The sequence below is a fragment of the Ischnura elegans genome, chromosome 7, assembly GCF_921293095.1.
Source record: "Ischnura elegans chromosome 7, ioIscEleg1.1, whole genome shotgun sequence".
NCBI lineage: Eukaryota > Metazoa > Arthropoda > Insecta > Odonata > Coenagrionidae > Ischnura > Ischnura elegans.
In genome coordinates this window covers 88,697,373-88,718,692 of record NC_060252.1, presented here as the reverse complement: position 1 = coordinate 88,718,692, position 21,320 = coordinate 88,697,373, and the positions used below count along the sequence as shown (strand labels likewise).

Sequence of the window (21,320 nt, the reverse complement as noted above, 5' to 3'; positions counted from 1 at the left end):
GGCACAGTTTCAAATATTAAAAACTGGCAACTTTGCACTACAAACCACCGAATTCGCTTGGAATATTGCATTTCGGTTGACATGTCCTTTTCATTAATTTTTAACGAAGTGAGGCGAATTAATGGAATTTCAACGCTGATGAAAATTACTCCATTGGGAATAGGTGTCAATGGTCAAGGTACTCAGAATGTGATCGTCAGATCCGGGTTCGAGTCAAGGCGACGGATTTTTCTTTTTAAACACCTGTTTTAGAGAGCAAGCCTAGTTGAAAAAGACAGCTACGCGACACAGGAGAAAAAAAACTGGAGATTTCACTACAAAATAAATCAATAAATAAGAACTTCACTTTACTTATATTATTTATTTTGTCATTAATACTCATAAAACTTTCAAATTAATGGTACACCAATTATAAAGTATTATATTTTTTATTATTAATACTTTTTAAATATATACTTTAACAGTGCGATTTTAATTTCCATGCTATTTTGCCAAGGACATAAATAGATGGTCTTTACCTGAAATATGTAAAAGAAAAATTGCTAATTGCACTGTACCAGCATAAAAGTTATGCCTTACGTTGTCTGCACGAGACAATTACTACTTGGAAACTCCTAAATAACAGTTTTACCCCCGGCAGCGTCCTCGTAAATCAATGTTGCAAGGCAATAAATCCGCGTACAACTCGGACTCTTCATACCTTCCTTCGATGGACGACATCGGAAACGCAACGCTTCGCTCAAAGCACACCAACATTACCCGTTCATTTCCGAGCTTAAACACGATATTCCGTGCGGGGAAATACACCTCCTTCGTAGAGATTTTAAAATCTGGTTTAGTGTCATGAAGGAAAAAAGTTTTTACGTCTTCCATTCTGAACTCAGCTCGCCTCCTGTCCAGTATCAACTTGACATCACCATTCCTTATCCTGTCTGTGATGATCGGCAAGTCTGTAGGGTACTCCAGTCTTTGATCGTCAGGATAACACACGGTAAATGAATGGGTGAATTTGACGAAATTGTCCTCTATCGTAGTGTTAGCTGTTTCTCTTTTCAGTGCGGTGGCGCAAGCAACATTTTTTCGGCTCTTGTGCTGAAATCCCAGGTATATTTCATTCCAGTCGTCCAAAAAAGATCTTGAAAAGCAGCTCACATCTTGGGGGAATTCGGCGTTGGTGCACAAGATGTCTTCGTCTTTGATGTAAAGGTTTTGAGCAGCATTGGCTAATTTATCTATCCTCGGATTCTCATCTGAAATTTTGATGTGAAATTTATAGGATGAGGATAATTCGGAAAATTTATAAGAAATATGTAATTTCTGGGCCGTTTCTAGACAATTTTCTATTGTAAGTTACCAATATTTTTCACAAAAATAACGTGAGAGATGGTAGGGTTTCTCTACCGATACATTAGAAAATAAAGACAAATAATCAAAGAATTAGTATTGAGACTTAACTATCAGCTAAATATTGTAACCTTATTGCTCTTATGTATTGAATAAGATATTTTTAGAACTTATAAACCAGCACTTTGGGGCCCCATTTTGCTTACTGCCCTACGCGACCGCATACTCTGCTTACCGCTTGAACACTGTATAATTCCATACTCTACAGCAGGAAAAACACATATCTAAGATTTTAGGAGTAAGAGTGTTGATTTAGTTTAAAAGCCTTACATTTCACTAAAATAGATGTCATGACACTGTACAAAATGGTTGGCAGAAATGAAAAAAAATTGTCAATTAAAGTTATCTTTTCATTGAAAAGTAAAACTAGTCTAAATAAGTCAGAATGAGAGGATTAGTAATAGAATCCTGAAAGTATTTTTAAATAAACTGACTTGAGACCCAATCAAATTAATTGTATGGAATGAGAGGAATGCTAAAGAAACTGTGATTTATTTACGAAAATTTCATGAGGATTATACGATTGGCAGCGTTGAGAAATGAAAAGAGAAATTTTTTTTTTAGGTATTACAAATTATAGCAGATATATTGATTAGAATAGACACTTGGGGATCACGAATAGATATTGTTTAGAAGGAGAAAGAATACAATATATTGAAAATTAAGAAAAAATGTAGATATGGGTTCTAAAAGTGGCAAAAATCAAGAAAAAACTGATTAAACTAAATATGATTATGAATCTATTGAGGGTAGAGGGGAAAAAAAGAAGAATTCGGGCTACATGTTAGAATAAGGAGAAATATGAGTAAGAGACCTTTTTCCTCTCACTTAAAACTTCGTGCTCTATCAAGAAAGATTTCTCGGGTCTTCTACCAGTAAGGTCCTCCATATCTCCTGCCAACGTTTCGACAATCAAATCGCCCATCGTCTTCCGGGATTCAGGAATTCAATAATTCATCTCATGGCTGAGTTGCTTGTCGAAACGTGGGAAGGAGATATGGAGGACCTTACCCGGTGAAAGACCCGAGAAATCTTCACTGATATTGTTCGACGAGAAAGAACCAGACGTTGAATTCCTGCTACGATTACATGTTTCTGTTGTGATTATATATTACATTTCCAAATATGATAACATCTTTGAAATTTCATATACTTACGTAAGGAAGAAATTAAATTCGAATGGAAAGTGTTCTTTATAGTGGAAAATAGTTACAAATATCAGAAAAACCTCCTAGGATACGCCGATAAGATAATTAAAATGAATGAAAAACTCACCGCGGATATATGAGAAGTCGAAGTATACCTCATTCAGTTCCAGGGCACTATGTACGGAAACCTGCGTTAAAAATAACGCATAAAACATCATGACACACGGAATATTCATCTCGCGGCCAATATTCATAATGGTCACCTTTCCCCTCACAAAATGGTTACTGAAGACGTGGAACTGCTCCTAATGGAATCAAAAAATTTATTCTTCATAAGTAATTCTAAATTTAATAAAAGACATCAGGGTTGAATCTGAAAGGCAATAGTCACCATTATTGCTGAGGTTCGATATTTTAAATAACACGTATTTTTAATTGTTTTGGCGAAAAAAATCACGGATTCAGTGATCACTGATATTTAAACTCGAATAATAGAAAGGTGTGGTTCTCCTGCACTACTGAAGAAGCTTTTACTTATATACAACATGAGAATCGGAAAATTATTACACAATATCTGGCCAGAATTTCTTATAACGTCACTTATTTCAACATACCTCAAAGTCAATTATATATACTGTATATACTACCCGATGCTAATGGTTTTTACTTAGTTTAGTGCATTTTTCTGCTAATTTATGACAGATTTTATTCGAGGAATCACAAAAACTGATTCTTAATTCAGAATAAAAACACTGGAGGATACGATAAACATGCAAGGCAAAACCTTCTTAACCCATTTCTAAAAAAGAGCGGAAATGATGTTTAAAGACTTCTCATTTTTAAAAAGTGAAAATTTTCTGCTTAACCACAATTTTTGTGGCAGCTTCATATTTCACCATTATACGTTATAGCAAAAAAGAAATCATAGTTTAAATTTTTCCTGAAATGAGTTGAAAATGTAATCATTTTTGATGTTAACTTAGGAACAACATTGGGTAATAATGGGTTAAAGGCCACCAAGGTATTTTCTTAAATTATTCTAATATCTTTGCACTATTTTCCACGCTATCTATCTATCTTCTACACATGTTAACTATCGCTTTCTCAAGACTTCAAAGTGAGCAGCTAGATTTCGGTTGAAAATAGCAGTAATATCATACCTTGACTTGAGCGGTGAGCAATAGTCACTTGCTAATTCACACCTTAGGCAGTCGTGGCTTCCTTCTCAGAAGTCTCGAAAAAAAGCGTAATAACTAAGATTGCACATGTAATGCAAAAACTTTTGAAATTCTCATTTGCTTGGTAAACGTTCTACGTCCGTCTTCGAAAGGCAACTGAGCTCCGAGATTTAAACGACTCAAAACGCATCAAAGGTCTTTCGCTAGAGGACTCTTGTGTTAGGAATAAACTTGAATTTAAATAATCCTATTTAAAAGTCGGAGAATCGAGGACTTTCGGCCATAAATATACAAAAGAGTGAGCGAGGTCCAAACAGGTTTTCGCAGGCGTATATGGAAAGGTTCAATTGGATCTTTCGATGCCTGCCCGGTGAATTAATCTTAGCCTGTCTTTTAACTTAATAAGTAGCAATTACCCATAAAACCACGTGACTTAACATTATAGACCGTAATAATATCAAAGAAACAGGCTGGGTGTAAATAACACAGTAATTCAGATAACACACCGTTTTAATGCTCAATAAATTAAACATTTTCAGGACAGACCCCCAAACGGTAAATCTGGAAATATCCGGGAACACTCTACTGCCCCTGGGAAAAATTGTATTAGTACTTATGAAATAGATCGCATTCTAAAACGTTACAAAGGAAAATAAGATTTATCTTAACTTCTTCTGATTAATAAAAAACAGACTGAATAACATTCAGTTGAAAGTAGAAGTAAATTTTTAAACCCCATTAAATTAATTCGCGGAAAATAAAGCTTAAGAGAATCAGGATTGCCATCAAGAGTCATTAATCTTGAGATGGGTTTTACTAAGCTCTATACTCAATTCTGCTATCGGCCAATCTTTTAACCCCTACAAAATTGTTGAGCTTTCTTCCTTCATCTGAGCTATGAATATTATCCCTTGTCTACCTTCGCCGTTCTTCCCTTCACCCTACCCTTCAACAATAACCTCAATTTGACCCCATGTCTCCTCATCGTGCCGTTTTAATTGTGTCGTCTTTTTATCATGGCTTTCAAAAGACTCCTCTTTTCTCCTGCTCTTTCAAGAACTTCCTCATTGCTCAGACGATCAATCCATTTGCTCTTTTGCATTCTCATATGGCATCACAATATGAATGCTTCTAACCTTGATTTCTCCGCTGCTGTCATCGTCCAAGCCTCTCTTCTGTAAAGAAGCATGCTCCACTCCCAATCCCATTGACAAATATGCTCCAGTCCTAATGATTTTCTTCCTAGCTCCAACGTTTATATTCTCCGCAGTTAGAAGACTCTTATTTTTCTACGCTTGGGCTATTCTAGTTTTCCCTTCCTGCTTCGTGCGTTGGTCACTCAGCTATCAAAGTAGCAGAATTCCTTCACCAATTCAAGTTTATGGGTCCGAGTTTCAGGTTGGTTTTAGCCTATTATTTTCATCTCCGCACTAACAATTTTCTTTACTTCGATTTTCAGCAGAAATGCAGTCATTACGTTTCCATAATAAAGTCCGAAAAACACTTGCATATAATTGAGCAGGTTGACACTTAATTCGAGTGATATCGCATAAGAAACACATCAGAAATGCATCACATCAGTATTTCAGCAGAAATGCATATATATGTTTCTATAATACTGTCCGATAAACACAGTGTAATTAATTCCGTTTTACTCGGCTACTCAAGTAACAGAACTCCTTCACCACTTCAGGTTTACTTTACTACAGCACCATTAAACCTCTTCTCTCATATACATCACCAGTTATAGCTCCACTCACCTAAAGACTCCCCTGAAGAAACTACAAACAACCGGAAGCGTAATCGTTAGCAGAATATCTGGTGATCCGTGGTTCACCAGCAATAAAAATCTTCACAAATATCTAAAAATCACTCCCCTACTCCACGGTCTAAAAATTTCTCCCCAATAATTTGCAAAATCACTGCCTCTGACTGCTAACGAACTTTTCTCCTACCTCTGGGATAACAAACTGCCTGTAAAAACTAAATATAATTCTCCAAAACCGCCATCCTTCCATCCCACTACCCTTCCCCCAAATCTCACTACCATACATGCCATGACTAAAAATTAGCCACAAACAACGAAAAATGAAATGAGTAGCAGACAGCCAATGACTGGGAACCAAGGAAATAAGTGAAATACGTTGCGTGCGTGCCTACAGGTTTTCGAGTTTCAGGTAATTTTTCGTCTGTTATCATTTGCTCCGGACTAATACTTTTCTTTGATTCGATTTTCAGCGGACATGCAGTCATTATGTTCCCGTAATACTGTCCGCTAAAGAGAGTGTAATTAAGGTCGTCATACACGGGGCATGTCATTGCAGAAGTTAGCACTTTTTATTTTATTTTAACCATTGAAGCTACCTAAAGCTCCATTACTTATGTGTTGTTAAAAAAATGTGCATTCAAGGTTGGAGTAATAAATTCATTCATTCAAACATTTTTGAAATTGCGAGCTCGTGATCAGAGCAGGGGCTATTTTGCCATCTTGCATCCACGCATTCTCGCATGTGTTCCAGCAATTCACCGGTTTACGCGACGCGAAATGTATTGCGCTTTACAAAATTTGAAGAAATCAGCCTGCTTTATAAAATAAACTTATGTAAAGCTAAAACAGAATAAGGCGTCCGGTTAATGGAGTAAAATATCTGATGCACCTACCTCTCATCATCATCACTGGTCAACAATCCTAGGATTGGTTTGACGCAGCTCTCCACTCAGTTCTCCTATCAGCTAATATTTTCACACCTATGTATTTCTTCTCTTTCACATCTCTCTTTACTTGTTCCATATATTTTGTTCGGGGTCTTCCTTTTCCAATCTTGCCTTCCACTTGTCCTTCGACGATTGTCTTCATCAGGCCATCATGTCTCAAGATGTGGCCTATAAGGTTGTTCCGTCTTCTTATTAAGGTTTTCATGAGGCTTCTCCTATCTCCTACCCTTCTTAGGACTTCCTCGTTACTAACTCGGTCGATCCATTTGATTTTCATCATTCTTCTGTAGCACCACATTTCAAAGGCCTCTATCCTTGCTTTCTCCGCTGCGGTCATTGTCCATGCCTCACTTCCGTATAGGAGCATACTCCAGATGTAGGTTCTGATAAATTGTTTCTTTACTTCCATATTTAAGTTTCCCGCTGTAAGCAGGTCTCTCTTTTGGTGGAATGCTCCCTTCGCCTGGGCTATTCTGCTGATAATTTCTTTCTTGCTTCTCCCGTCACTAGTTATCTTGCTTCCCAAATAACATAATTCATCCACCTCTATCAGTTTTTGCCTCCCTATTTTTATGTTGGTCTTGACTTCTTCTCTTCTGCTGCATACTAAGATCTCGGTTTTCTTCGTGCTTATTTTCAGTTGATATCTACTCATTACCCTACCCATATTAACCAGAATATTTTTCAAATCCTTCTCTGTTTCTGCTATAACGGCTATGTCATCGGCAAATCTTAGCATGCTAATTTTTTCTCCATGGATATTCACTCCCAATTCCTTTTCTTTGATTTCATTAATGGCTTTTTCAATGTAAACGTTGAAAATTACGGGTGACAATGTACATCCTTGTCGCACTCCTTTCTTAATTCTTGCTTCTTCACAGCTGGGCCCTGATTTTATCACGGCTACTTGGTTTTTGCACCTACCTCTACATCTACATAATGCCCTGCGAGCCAACTCTAGGGTGTTTTGCGGGGGGTGATCTATCACCAGCATGCAGCATGTAATTGGACTCCCTTACTTACGGTGGATTCGAGCGTCCCTTACTTGCGGTGGAGGCTTACGTTGGGTCGAGTCAAGACATCGGTTGGCATGTTGACTTCATGAATTATAATTATTTGAGGCCATAAGTATTGGAGCCATGTGCATAGATTTCTGGCTGTGGCTGGGAGGGTCACATTTAAAATAACTAAATGATTGCAAAACAGAGGAATTAAGCTATACGACCTTAAAGATGTAGCAAAGGGGTAAAAAAAAACCTCAAATGTCCCTTTAAAAATCTCCGAAAGCTCGTCCACCTTGCAAGAAAACTCCAACACAATGAAAAGTTTTCTTACGAGGTGGACGAGTTTTGGGAGATTTTTATGCGTCCATTTGAGTTTTTTCCCTTTTGCTACAACTAAAAAACATTTATTTTTCGTTTTAGTTAAGCGTTTGGATTGTTTTCATTCAGCTAAAATGCTAAATTGTGGGAATTAATGAGATCTAGGCGAAATATTCATTAAAATATTTTAAAAAATTCAACTTATATACGATTTGTGCTACCGGGTATTCTCGCAGAGGTTAACAATAATCATTATGTTCCTAGCTATATCTGAGCCCTATTGATGGTGTTAATTACACGCTGAAACGTCAACAAGGAGTCGTTGTTTTTTTTACTATAAGTATTGGGACTTATCCAGAAGATTATAACCGGCATTCCATGAAGAGTTCGGAAGAATGAATCATCATGAACAATAAAAGAAATGAGCAACGCTAATGGAAGGAACATATGTACTTTTGTTGTTATAGGCCCCTATTCAATGCTTCTGCCGATAGACAAGAAATGAAATAAATACTGCCTTCGAGAAAAGAATCGCAGGCAATGAATTGAAATGAAAATTGCTTGGGTTCGTCGGGGCAGTTTTGAGCATTGATGGGAGCGAGAGACGAAGCTCATTGGTCCAGCGCGAACGAGGAAAACAGCCACCGCACCATATGTGCTAAGCGACTTCGTCTTTGAGAATCCGGGGGAGGTCAAGATCAACGAGTCCACGAAAGTCTTTGCCGGAGAAAACGAGGCCATTGCAATAACTAAGGGGATTACGATGTAGAAACATCAGTCCGTCTCGCAGAAAATACGATTTATGTTGCCACTTGGCAGGGGCGCAGCTAGGAATTAAGGCTAGGGGGGCTCGAGGTTTAGGCGCAACTAATACCTACGAGTGTGTGGGGTATTGCATACCTACCAGGGTAAGCAGGAGTTGCGGGGGCCCTCCTCCATAAAAATAATACTGATCCAAATAAGTAAAATGGATTAAACTTAAACATTTTTCTGAGCTCTGTGGGGGGGGGCTTTATCCCCCAAAACCCCCCCTCGCTGCGCCACTGCCACTTGGGACGTTTTCTAAGCGGCTTTCAAAATTTTCCTTAGCGGACAAAGCGATCCATTCCCAATATTTGAAATAGAGCATTGGATCGACCGAGTTAGTAATGGGGAAGTCTTAAGAAGAGTAGGAGAGAATAGAAGCCTCATAAATGAAAGGAAAAACTATGTATTTATCCACAAATTTATTCTCGCGGTACGTGCGGAATCACATAACGGAGTGGGGTAAAAACTGATCCCGTGCGCGGTATTCGAGGATCCAGAAAAGCAATAGAGCAAGTATTGGCGGAATTCGGGAGTAGAGCTCCTTATTCACAGGGTGATGCCAGAGTAAAATTCATTTAAAAATTGAAAAAAATCATTAATTTTTAATATAAAGTACATTACGGAAGCAGTATATTACTAATTCTGTCTAGCGGGGCCAATAAACCTGGGATATCGGTGATATGAAAAGGAGTAGGTGCATGGATTGAGGTACACCTGGAAAATAAATGTCAAAAATAAAAGTAAATCTATGACTAACTCTAAATTCAAAGGACACTAGCACAAGAGCCGCATCAAAGAACTGTCATGTCCATGTGCAAAAACCCATTTCCATATTTTTTCTGCCAATGAATACCTGTGAAAGTAAAACGATAATCTCAAGGAAAAGGAATTTAAATAAAAAATAATTATATTTCGGAAATAATAATTTATTTTAATAATATTTTATTTGCTCAGTAAATATATATTTTCTCAACAAAAACGAAAACAAAAACCTTGGACAACTTTCACAAATAATATTTAAATATAATATATAATATTAAATCTGTTGCTCAAAGACACACCGTCATTTTTAGTATTTGTACTGTAATTATTAGCAAATGTGAGATAATCAATAATTAAATTTTATCAGATATCAATTAAGTTTATCTCACTTGCCATTTCTCAAGTTTATACTGGAACCTCACAGTGATTGATTTAATTTGCTCACAGTATTCGGTTAATGAATCCAGGAATGAAAACTCATTCATGGGGTTATGCTTTGATATTTATGATATCCATGCCGCATCTAAGACTTCCATGGCCGTAACATTCTTTGAATCGAGTACTGACATGAAGGCTGCACATAGCACTCTAAATAGAGCAAATTGTAATCATTCGGTGTGGACATAAATTCAATTGCGATAAACTGAACGCCGAAGTTTCACATACATCAGTAGGAGATCAGGAGCACGTTACACATAAGTAAGTTTACACACAGATCACTGTTTGCATTCCTTAAGATAGAAGGTATCACAAATCGTACTACCTTATACATTGCTCCCATCGGATTCTTACCCATCTTTTACTGTTCCATAGTCGCAAGCGTCTTAGATTTCCATTTTTCATGCATGAAAATAAATATTTTCTTAAATTTATTGGGGTTAGCGAGATATTTGCGACTCATAATCTAGGGTAAATGGCGCATTAATCCGAAAGAGTGGTGCTTTATTTATAATTTTGTATAATCTCATGGAAACATATATGATCATTGTTTTAATCAGAGTCAATAAGATAGAATTACCATCGATTTACTTTCTGCGCGACACACTTACACGGTGAACTACAACAATATACTTATTGAGCAAATGTCATTTCCAGCCTGCTACTTTAACTTAGATTTTAATTCAGCAATTGTTATAAGAATTTTATACAATTTTATTTTGTCTCATGAAATTGATAACATTAGCCTCGTACAATTTTCATGTTCAAATAAGTTATAGAAAAGTACATACACGATATCTACTAGAGTGAATATCTAGCTATTGAATATGATAACATCACTTTTTTCAACTATGACGTAAGTATTTGAACCCGTTTTATATCAGAAGCCCATTTTTAAGAAGAGTAAACGTTCCCCACATGTGTAAACATTTCAAATTCATAAAAGAAACTCTCAAACATGAATTATGTTAATTGGTATATTTTATAAGCCACTGATATAGCACAAAAAAATAAAAGCACCGATATTGAGGGAAGAAATTACACTGCAGGGTGGCGCACTCCTTGTATTTAAAAAATACCGGAAAAAGACAGACGCTCAAGAATATGTTCAATTGTCTGCGATTAAACTTTTTGGAACTTGCTAATTGCAAAATAAATAAATAAAATGCTTTATCTATTCCACACATCTTTATTCGGTATTACCTCGACCGGTATCAAAATTCTCGTGTAACACTTAAATATTAACTTATTAACGTCTCCTCCATTATGTCACGAAAGTGTTAAAACTGGTCGAGATTGTACCCTCAATTAAGCTATGTGGAATCAAGTTTTCAGCATATTTATTCAGATATAGATCGAAAACATAAGTCCGTGTCAATGTGCTCCAGTCTCCCTTAATATATTTCTGTGGCTTGATACTAAAAGGGCTAATGTCAACATCGCTTGCTTTTCAGGAGAGCGGTCTGAAGTGAAATGTAAATTTTTCAACCTTAATTTAAACCGAATGACCTAAAAACTGCATAACCTTTTTTCTTATTTTTTCAGACATTAGCCCTTATTACACGACATAGTTCCCAAGAATTAAAGTGCTATGGAGGTATAATTACAAAAGTATAAATTTTTGACTTAGCCATTTTAGCACCAAGCCATATTTAGTATTATTTCCACGCGAGGCACATCGGTCAAATATATCCGTCGCTTGGCCTTATCTCACATTCAGTGCCTTCCCGAAATGAAGAAAAAATGCTCGACACCAGTGGCGTTATTCGGTTTTTCCGTCGGCTTGGGAGGAACTTGTCCCGGGAAGGTCAGCGTGTCGTCCTTGTCTCCTTGGCGGACTTGCGCTGGGGCAATCACGGGCGGCTCCTTAGATTTTCCCTCGGTGGGGGCCATTTCCCCTTCCTGCTCCAACGTTTCCGACTGGTGGACTCCTTCCCGAACATGGGCCTTGGCATCTGCCGGGGGACCCGACGCCACGACTACGGCATCCACCAGCAAAGGTGTATCTGCTGCTGGAAGAGTTGACACCTCGGCGAACAGCATGACAGCCGGGAGGCACGTCAGTAAAACACGCAGCAATACGGCCTTCATTTTACCCTAGTACCCTAACTTCTCACCTCGGTAGTGCGTGGAAGAAAGCTGTTGCGGATCGACCAGTTTTTTTTTGTCCTTGCACACACAAAACACCTCGGGGAACTGATTCTTCGTCGCCATTCACCAAATTTTATACTCTTTACTTCTCTCGGGAGGAAAGAAAGGTGAATGTTCCTAACGTTCGTATCAGCGTGGATTTCTTTGAGCACAACTTCAAGCATTCACGGGATGGAGGTGCCCGCAACTGTGAGACGCCGCTGCAACTGGAAAGCGCTGCGATTGGCTGTCGAGGCAGCCGTCTTTTTATTCTATATCCGGAGAGAGTGCGACGAGAGAAAAATACCGTTAGGTTTTCTGCGCTCTCTTTCGCGACCGCTTTTCAAGAGCCTCCGTCCACTTGTCTTCTAGGTTGGACACTCTCACTCTATACAAATACCCTCCTTTCCTAAATTTACTTCATTTATGAGTGAAATCCCGCAGGCTTTTCGACCTCAGCAACTACAGTACCAACCAAATATTAATTAAAATTAATATAAAAAAATTCACAAGAAGGATACTGAATGCACATTGCACAGTAAGCACAAGAAGAAGGTACTGACTGTACCAGAAGGTTACTGTCTAATACAGTGAACCATCAGTATCCTTCTATAGTTTTTGCTTTACAGTGTACACAACGAATAAGGACCCAGGGTGGATCCTTAGAAGCGTACTGGGGGATTGGGTTGGTGTGGTGACTAGAGCGTTGGCTTCCCACACCATAACCTCGGATTCGATTACCCGAAGTGGCAGATAATTTTCAAAGACTGCTCGATCCCTGCTTTAAAGTTGAGTGGAGGAGATTTCAAGCTGAACAGTCCCACCGTCGGATGGGACGTTAAGCCGTGGTCCCCTTGGCGCCTTTCGCCAAGATTAGGCTAATACCGAGGTTGGGTTTTTCTCCACCCTTCCTTCAATACCCATATCCCATGGTGCAAATGACCTCAACTGTCGGTCGCCTCTTCCAAGTTAGTGATGGCATAAACGACTGTTTTTGTGGAGCTGCCTCACCGCTCACAGCACACTCCAGAGAGCCGCTCGCAAAGTGCGACTCAGCAAAGCGCTTCTGGGTTGAGGGGAGGGGGAAGAGGGGTGTGGAAGAGGGGAAGGTGGTGAGGGGGGGATTTCTTAGTGAACATTCAAAATGCAACATTTTCTAGATCACAATTTGAAAAATTGATTTCAAATCAATCACGTATTGCATAGTCACAATGTTTGACAGGTGATGTAACTGAGGAACCATTTCTGCTGATATGTTATATCTTTCATGGAAGACGGAATATGTATTCCGTCTCCTGTGCTTAGAGATGACGGCAATTTAGAAAATTCTGTTGCAACAAAATATTCTCTCCAAAACTACATGATCTCATTAACTCTTCATAATTAATTTCATCGAATATCTTAGTTATTTGTGATAGAACAAATTTGCATTTTTGTCTCGTATTATTTTCCTAAATTTGCCGTTGCCGAAAACTTTTACATGAACGTCATCCACCATTTTTCTTTCACGATGCATGGAACATGCAGGAGAGAGAATTACGATAAGGGTCATGTGAGATTCTTTAGAGTAATACCCAGAAAATGAATTCAAGCGGCGAGAAAAGATGAGCAGTGGGCTACCCGCCAAAATGCCGTGTGCTCCCTTCGAGCCGCCAAACGTGCGATGAGCCTCACACGGAAAATGTTTGTGGTAGGAGTCGTGTGCGCATGGAGTCGGACTTCCACCGCTCACGACTCCAACACGCACAGTGTGCGCGGAAAGAGTCGTGTGCGGTCTGCGGAGGGGAGGGAGTCGCGACTCACCAAATACATAAGACTCTTTCGCATCACAGCTCTATCTGCTGAGTCGCACATTTGAACTGACTCACTGGCACAGTGCCCATCACTATTCCAAATACCATACCATAGAAGGATAAAACGTACGAGGGCTGGGAACCATGAACCAAAACTTATTCACCCAGTCTCCCTCGAAAGGTGTATGGAGAGGAAGGAAAAAAGGAAAGAGGCGCCTCCGACGCGTCGGCGGGCACTCCATTGAAAATTTTGACTTCACTGACTCAGATACTTTAATGTCGGACTAAGTCAGGTTAACAAGAGTAAATTTCTTCCAATTTAGATGCCTTTAAGTGATTTTTTTATCAATTGTAAATTTTAAGTTATTTCAATGTTATAAAGTGATTAGTTTATGTCCTTTTAGGTCTTGAATTATTTACAATGCTCTCCTAATATAAAAAATATCCTCCATGTATTTTCGCCTAATTTTTAACTGTATTTCATACAGCTTTTAACCTACATCTTAGCAGTATTATATTCCTGCTATTTCAATGGAAAATTTTAAAATTAAAATTTGCTAAAAAAGAAAATAAGAGAATGATTACAACGTAACTGAGTCATTAGGAAACTGCTGCTTCACCAAATTAGTCTGGTAAGAACGTCTCATAGAATATAATGGGGACTAATACCTATTGCCGTTATCTTTTTTTCGAAGATGTAAAAATAAAATTTAAACTAATACCAATGGAAGATGATTAAATGTTTGGCAGCTAAAGCATTCATTCGCACGGAGGGACAATAAGTTCACTTCACAATTTAATTTTAAGCGATATAGTGAAAGTAAGGGAATTTCTCTCCCCCCCTTTTCGGCTCAGGCTACGGGAAAATGAATTTTAATCATTCAATAAAGTAAAGTTATTCATAAGGAAGACATTTTCAAGAAATTTAGCGCTTCTGAGTACTATACAGGCGCCCAGCATACTTTTGTCCAGCCAGACCGGCCGTTCCCACCACTGTGCGACACTTCCGGGGTGAGGATAGGGCTGAAAGGGTGTGATAGGGAAATCCTAACGCCGTCATTAGGGCGACGTGGACCACCACTAGCGAAACCATAATTTAATGATTCTATGGAAAGGAAAGATTTTTATAAGGCGAAGGGAAATCTTTCAATTCTTCCGGAGAAACCAGAAAAAAATATTATCAAGTACACCATGTGCCTTTGAGTTCTTCCTTATGTACCTTAGTGCTTGAGGAGACATATATAAGGAAGGATTCTAGGGCACATGATGTACTTGATAATGTTTTTTATATGTATCCTTAAGTATAAAGACCTATAAGGAAGAGTTGAAAGCCACATGAAGCACTTGATTATATGTTTGTAACAACGAAACGCGTCGTGTTCTCATAAATCCTGTGGAAATATTGCATTGTCTCATTTAACTAACAGTAAAAATAATTGGTCAGAAACTCGGACGATACAGAGGATATGGATGAAGCGAATAGGTACTAAGCGGGGGTGGTTTGTAAAAAGAGGTGTTAGAGAGGTGAATGTTTGGTAAGTAGAGATGGGTGGGGAATAAAATAGGAGTTATAATAGGGTGGTTTCCTATTATTTTTTATTGCCTAAATCGAAAGATTATTACTCCTGGAGTACGTATTTCACGCTTTTAGATTTTTAAATGACGATATCTATTTTCCGCGATTAAATGAAAAGTGAAAATTTTCAAGCGCGCGAAAACGCGACGCTTAAGTATGAATGTCGGGAAGTCTCTCCGCGTGACGTATTTCTGGTTCCCCTTCCCGCCCTGCGAGGTGACCTTGAGGCGAGGCTTAGCGCTGATACGACGCAGGCTGCTAGCGGGTAGCCTAGTACCCTGCTGGTTGGTAGCGTTTGGCTTAAATAAGGATTATTAATAACTTATCAAACGAGGAAAACTTTCCGACCTTAGTTTTAATAAGTGATTGTTAAGACATGTTTCCCTGAGCTCCGCGCCTCATGCATGCAATGGTAACCTCAGACGACGTATAACTCCTATCTTCTCGTATAAAAACTAGGTCCCTGTGACGCCACGTGGAGTGGCATCGCATGGGCGCCAATCTGGCCCTTTTCAAATGAGGATAAAAATGGACCATTGCCATTCGTCTAACCCGGTATTTCTAAAACAAAATAATTTGTATATTATGAATACACTAATGGTGGGTAACGAATCGCAATCAATGCCTTTCGTTTTCTTTGATGAAGGAAACCACCCTATTAGAATGAAAGAGAATAAAAATTATTGTGAATTGAAGAGCAAAGTTCAATTTGGTTGATGGGAGGCAAACGGGTGATTCGCAAAATACGTAAATACACAGTAATCGATAGGATAACTATGCTAATTATTGATTCAGAACAGACCATAATCCTATAAATTAAAATGCCTAGTATCCATCTGATCAAAGAGAGAGAATGAGGGCTCAAGGGGAGGCCTTCGAGGATACAACACACCGGGGCCGGGAACCAAGTGAGAAACTTATACGCCCGGGGAGGGGGCGGAGAGGAGGGAAAAAGGAAAGAGGCGCCGTCGCGATATGAGCCCGATGACGATCTGGGGTAGGATAGGGAAGGAAGGGATGGGGAAAAACACCTTAACGCTATAGAAGCGAAAAGGGCCCAACTAAATAGCGAAACCAGACGAAGCCATTAATGTTCCAGCGATTTTAGAGGATTATCCTATGAGGAAGAATAATCCATCGATCAAATCGCTAGATAATCCATCTAATCACTCAGATTTCTAACCAGAAGTTTGGATCAGATAGGTGAAACCATATGAAGACACTCCTAAACATGGGCGTGTGAATTTTACACGGCCAGGACGAACGGGGCAGTCACTATTTTGAGCTACGACGCAAGTCGAGAATTTTGGTTTGAGGTTTCCGAAACCTTCATTTGGAGTCTCAAACTAGGATTCTTTTATCAGAAGCCAAATACCCAGCCCACTAGGATACCCATAATTTCAACTATTGATAAAAAAAATCATCACTAAATTTGAATGATCCTGAAATTGGAATGAGCCAACTATTTTATGAACTCTCTCTCCGCCATTACTTTTTCCAATTTAAGCATACCACAACTAGCACTACAAAGTTGTTTGAGATGCTTTTCAGCGTTTTTTTCTCGACTAGCTTCCCTTTGAAAACTGTTTTAATTAAGCCATTAAGTGGCATGATTCATCTTTATGTTTTTTCTTAGGTTGATAATTTCTCCCACTCTTCATAGGAATTCCTGAGTACTCAATCAATTTTACTTTCATCACATTAAAACAATATCATATTTAATAATTTAATATTCACGCAAGTCTTAAGGTACGTAATAAATAAAATTCAACGAAAAAAGTGATTCGCTTAAAAATGCAAAGTTAGTCATTAAGAGGATGTGTCTTTTCTCCTCGACCAGTCTTTTCCCTGCCGTAATACTTTGCTAAGAGTTCATGGAATTCTTACCATTAAATATCAATATTGTTATTTTTTTTAGATTTTATTGCTGTTAGTGGGGCGGATTAGCTTTAGTTTCCCAAGGGCGAATGGCGATCCATACGTGACAATTCCTCGTAATCTTGAGGAGGTGAAATCCTAAACGGGTTTCATGCACAAATATATTGGTTATATTGCCTGGTGCAACCTGGTGGAAAAATACTTTAGAACGAAACTCATGAAATTTTCAGTGAATTGAGTGTTCATAATTTATTGGTAACTCTCAAATGAAAATTATTCCTCAATCAGCATTTTCTCCTAGTTGCATTCGTACAGTGCTAGTCCTTGAGATAAGAAAAAAAAATAAAAATAAATCATGAATGAAACCGAAATAATCTTAGTTACGTATTCAAACAGCCAAAGTGGACAAAAATTTGTCTCCAGCAAATCGGTTTATCACTAATGTTTCTTTGGAACTATGAATGTTAGCATTAAACTTTATACGATGATCTTAAGAGTACGCATCACTGCGCTGAACCGGTCTCTTTTCCTGTCGTTGTTAATATTTCTTTTAGCTAATGCTTTCATCATCATCACCACTCAATTGGAGTACCATTGTTTTGAAGGCAGCATACATCTCTGAGGCAGAGTAAATATGAGAGATCGGATGTTTCCAGCCAATAGATTCGACCTTGAGATTGAAATGGAGATACATATTAGCAGCCATCATGCTGATATCGTATTATACGAAGAAATTTTTCTTCACTCTTGCCGACATATTTGACCCATTCATAACCCACGATAAGTCGGTCAAGAGTGTTTTCATGCATAGCTTTCATCCACAGCACTTCCTTCGGAGAAGCTGGACTTGTAGGTACTTACTTCGCTTACCACAAGGGAAGAGCACAAGCGGGAATAATAAAACAGCTGTAAGGTAAGTAGGTACCCGAAGCATGTGGCCCCGCAATGATAAAATATTCCAAAAATAACTTAGAATATTCAATACTTACACTAAAAACTGTAGGCCATTATCAATAGAGGTCTTCTGCTAAGCCGGCACGTACAATAAATGCAGCTGGTTTTTACTAAACAAGCTACATGTAATGTACGTGAAATGTGAATATTTTTTATGCTTTTTAAACAACCAGTTGGTCAAAAATTCAGCTTCAATTGATTGTTTATCAAAACAAAACAATGCTGAAATTAAAAAAAATAGATTACGTATTATTGTGCCTTTAAAAAACAACATTATTCCCTTCAAATGTCTTCAAATAGATTTGTCTGTGTGGATGTACTTGCCTTGGAATAAGTTGATCGATAGTCAAACGAGAGTTAAAAGATTGTATCGGGCAGACTTTCTCGCGCATTTTGTGCGCATTTGTGGGAAGGACATCTGATGTTAATCATTTTATTGGCGATTTAATCGAATTTTTCACTCAAATTTGAGATACAAGTCAAAAAATCTTTTTTTCCACGGTGGATACGAAATCAAAAAGTTGGACCAAAAATAAATATAGAGACCGTTTTGTACCTATGTCGTTTTGCTCGAGGAATCACTTCAGCTTCATTTCTTACCCAACACTTCCCCGCTGGTTATTCCACTCAATCGTGCAGCACCTCAATGTCCAAGGTATACCTTCTTAACGCTCTTATTTCAGGCATCAAATCTACATTAGCTGACCACCTTAAATGATTCTATCACTTTATTTGAGTGGTTGAAGAGTTCCTTTATCACTCCCTTATCTTTATCCTCCGCTTCCACATATCATCTTCATTTGCGAAACCAAAAAAAAATTCTCAATACTTTCTTTTCCCATCTTTAAATATATTCTTTTGCAAAAGTCATGGCCGATTAAAAATTCATTTATTTATGGATACGTTTAATGTCCAGTTTGTGTTGGAATAAAAAATTAATATTCTCATATGTATGATCTTAGGTTTTCCCGGCGTATCAGGTGCAGAAAGGTTTCTCGGGTTTTCCACCGGTTGATGTCGTCCATGTCTCCCGACGTTTCGAGCAGCGACTTGCTGTTTATCCTCAGAGGATCTTCCGAATGGAAAACATCAACCGGTGGAAAACCCAAGAAACTTTTGCGCAATTTTCTCATATAGTTGCGTGATGTTTTTGTTACTTCTCTTTCCATTGTCAACGCACACATTGTAATTTAATACTATGTCTCGAAGGAGTTCAGCATCCTAGGGCTGTGGTCTACAATTTACTAGGCCACGAGGGCCACATTCCAAGATCCGAATCACCCCACGGGCCGGATAGCATATTTGCCCATGACTGAAGTATTCGATCCCAACGTCTAGTGAAGGATCCGGTGGCGTATTTCTTATTTACGAGCAATTGAAGGCGACTTTGACGTGCAGTACAGCGCTGCAATGCTCCTAGCGGCGTCTCAAAGAGTTAAACGAGTGAGAATCGCGCGCTACTTGAAACGAGTGCGCGGGCCGGATCCGGCCCGTGAGCCGTATTTTGGAGACCCCTGTACTAGAACAATAAATGAGCTTGGTGATTGTTTTTCGGGTTCAGATGAGCCTCCTTTCGAACGGCTTTTCCAACAATGGAATTCAAATCAACGGCCGCCAAACTAGCTATATATATATAAAGGATCTTAGCTAGTAGTATTTGGACCCGAAGACGGGAGCTGGAACGCGCCCGAAACTGTCGACCGCAAAATATGAGTCAACGTGGAATTAACCCGAAAAACAATCACCAATCAACTCACCGCGGAAGCCTCCGTATTGATAAATGAGTCTGTTTATTTATTCAGCCACTCCAGAAACCGACACTTGTTTCCCTTCTTATGCCTTCCGCTGATACATCCCATTACATTGCAGATGAATACTTCTCGAAGAGTGATACATGCGGCCTGGCTTCTGCTGGTGATTGCTCACATTGGTGTGGTCCTAACCGAACGATATCCAGAAGATTGCGAGATATGCACTCCGGATACGAATGGAACGCATCCCATGACCTCCACCAACTACGGAGCCAACAACACGGTATGCACCACTCTGTCCTTCAAGAGGAATGATGTTGCATCGGGAGCATTCCGTGTCATAACACCTATTCCCAGTTGCACGGCATGCACCGATGATGCGCACAGGTTTTATCCCAGCTCCACGGCCACGATCTCGAACGAAAATCAGTGCATAAAAGTGACTTATGTGGAGAGAGATGTACCTCTAGATAGGTTGTAAGTACTTGAAATAAGAAAGAATAAACTATTACTACTGCTTGAAAACTGATGGAAATTATGTATCAAAATTTGTGACTACATTTCATGGAAGCCTAATAGTATCTTTGGAAGGTGAAGGACCCATGACTATGGGTATCTCAGTGTAATTGTGGCCACCTGTAAGTAATGTAGTATTTTTAATGAAAGATAAGATTAATCACGATACCGGCATCTTTAATAATACCTCACCTACCTATATTCATTTTATTTATCTAAAACTGAAACCCAATTAAGACATATAAGAATGACGGAAAGAGTTTCATAGGTGTGCGTAACTATGAAATATGAATAAGGTACTACAGGTTTTAACCGTAGGAAATACAGTGAAATTGGTTATGAATTCAGTCAAGTTTGAAAGCGTAACACAATTTGATTTATTTTCGGTTTAGATCACTTACTCGGCCATTCAAACCAAACACAGTGAGCTGAAATCGAAAAAAAGGTGGAAAAACCTCAAAAAAGATTTTTTTGATTGTGGAATTTGAAACTTTGCACAGTTGTTGTCAATACATTAGTGCATTTTTTGACGCAAACCGTTTTTAATAGGTTACTTTTTTAAACTTAAGTTAGTTAGCCTCAAAGTTGAACAATCGATTCATCGATGTATCGATTTTTTTCGAAATTTAGCATGTTAAAATTAATGCCACACCTTCTGTATTAATTCAATAGAAACCAAAATTTACAATATTGTTAAGCGATTTATTATCGTTAATTTTTGTCAAATTTCACGACTCAGTTGTAGCATTTGTGGGCAATACGGTACAATATGGTGGACCCTGTTCTTCGTCGAAATTTTGTGTTCATGTAGGATTTTAAAAAAAGGATCACCGAGTTACCTCGAGATATTAACACCGCATATATAGCAAAGCATATAGTGTGATTACATAAAATATGTGTATACTATTCAGTAAATAACTAAAATAACGATATCCGCATCAAAGACTG

At 38.5% G+C, this 21,320-nt stretch overlaps 1 protein-coding gene and 1 long non-coding RNA gene across 2 annotated transcripts; one reads left to right on the top strand and one right to left on the bottom strand.

Moving 5' to 3' along the window:
- Positions 1–429: 429 nt before the first annotated feature.
- On the bottom strand, positions 430–3,943 carry LOC124162467. Its single transcript, XM_046539008.1, has 3 exons — positions 3,713–3,943; positions 2,680–2,857; positions 430–1,250 (listed from the first exon to the last, which is right to left on the bottom strand). Exons 2-3 carry the CDS (start codon positions 2,804–2,806, stop codon positions 628–630), a joined length of 750 nt encoding a protein of 249 aa, XP_046394964.1. The 5' UTR covers positions 2,807–2,857; positions 3,713–3,943; the 3' UTR covers positions 430–627.
- Positions 3,944–17,729: 13,786 nt separating this feature from the next.
- Positions 17,730–20,538, top strand: LOC124162107. The gene is made up of 2 exons (XR_006865484.1): positions 17,730–18,064; positions 19,975–20,538. It is a non-coding gene; the product is annotated as an uncharacterized LOC124162107 (long non-coding RNA).
- Positions 20,539–21,320: the final 782 nt, after the last annotated feature.

Excerpts from the sequence above, each read along its gene's own strand:
- LOC124162467 (XM_046539008.1), bottom strand. The coding sequence starts at position 2,806 with ATGAATATTGGCCGCGAGATGAATATTCCGTGTGTCATGATGTTTTAT. Across the intron at positions 1,251-2,679 it reads CGACTTCTCATATATCCGCG|ATGAGAATCCGAGGATAGAT; the intron begins GTGAGTTTTTCA and ends TCAAAATTTCAG.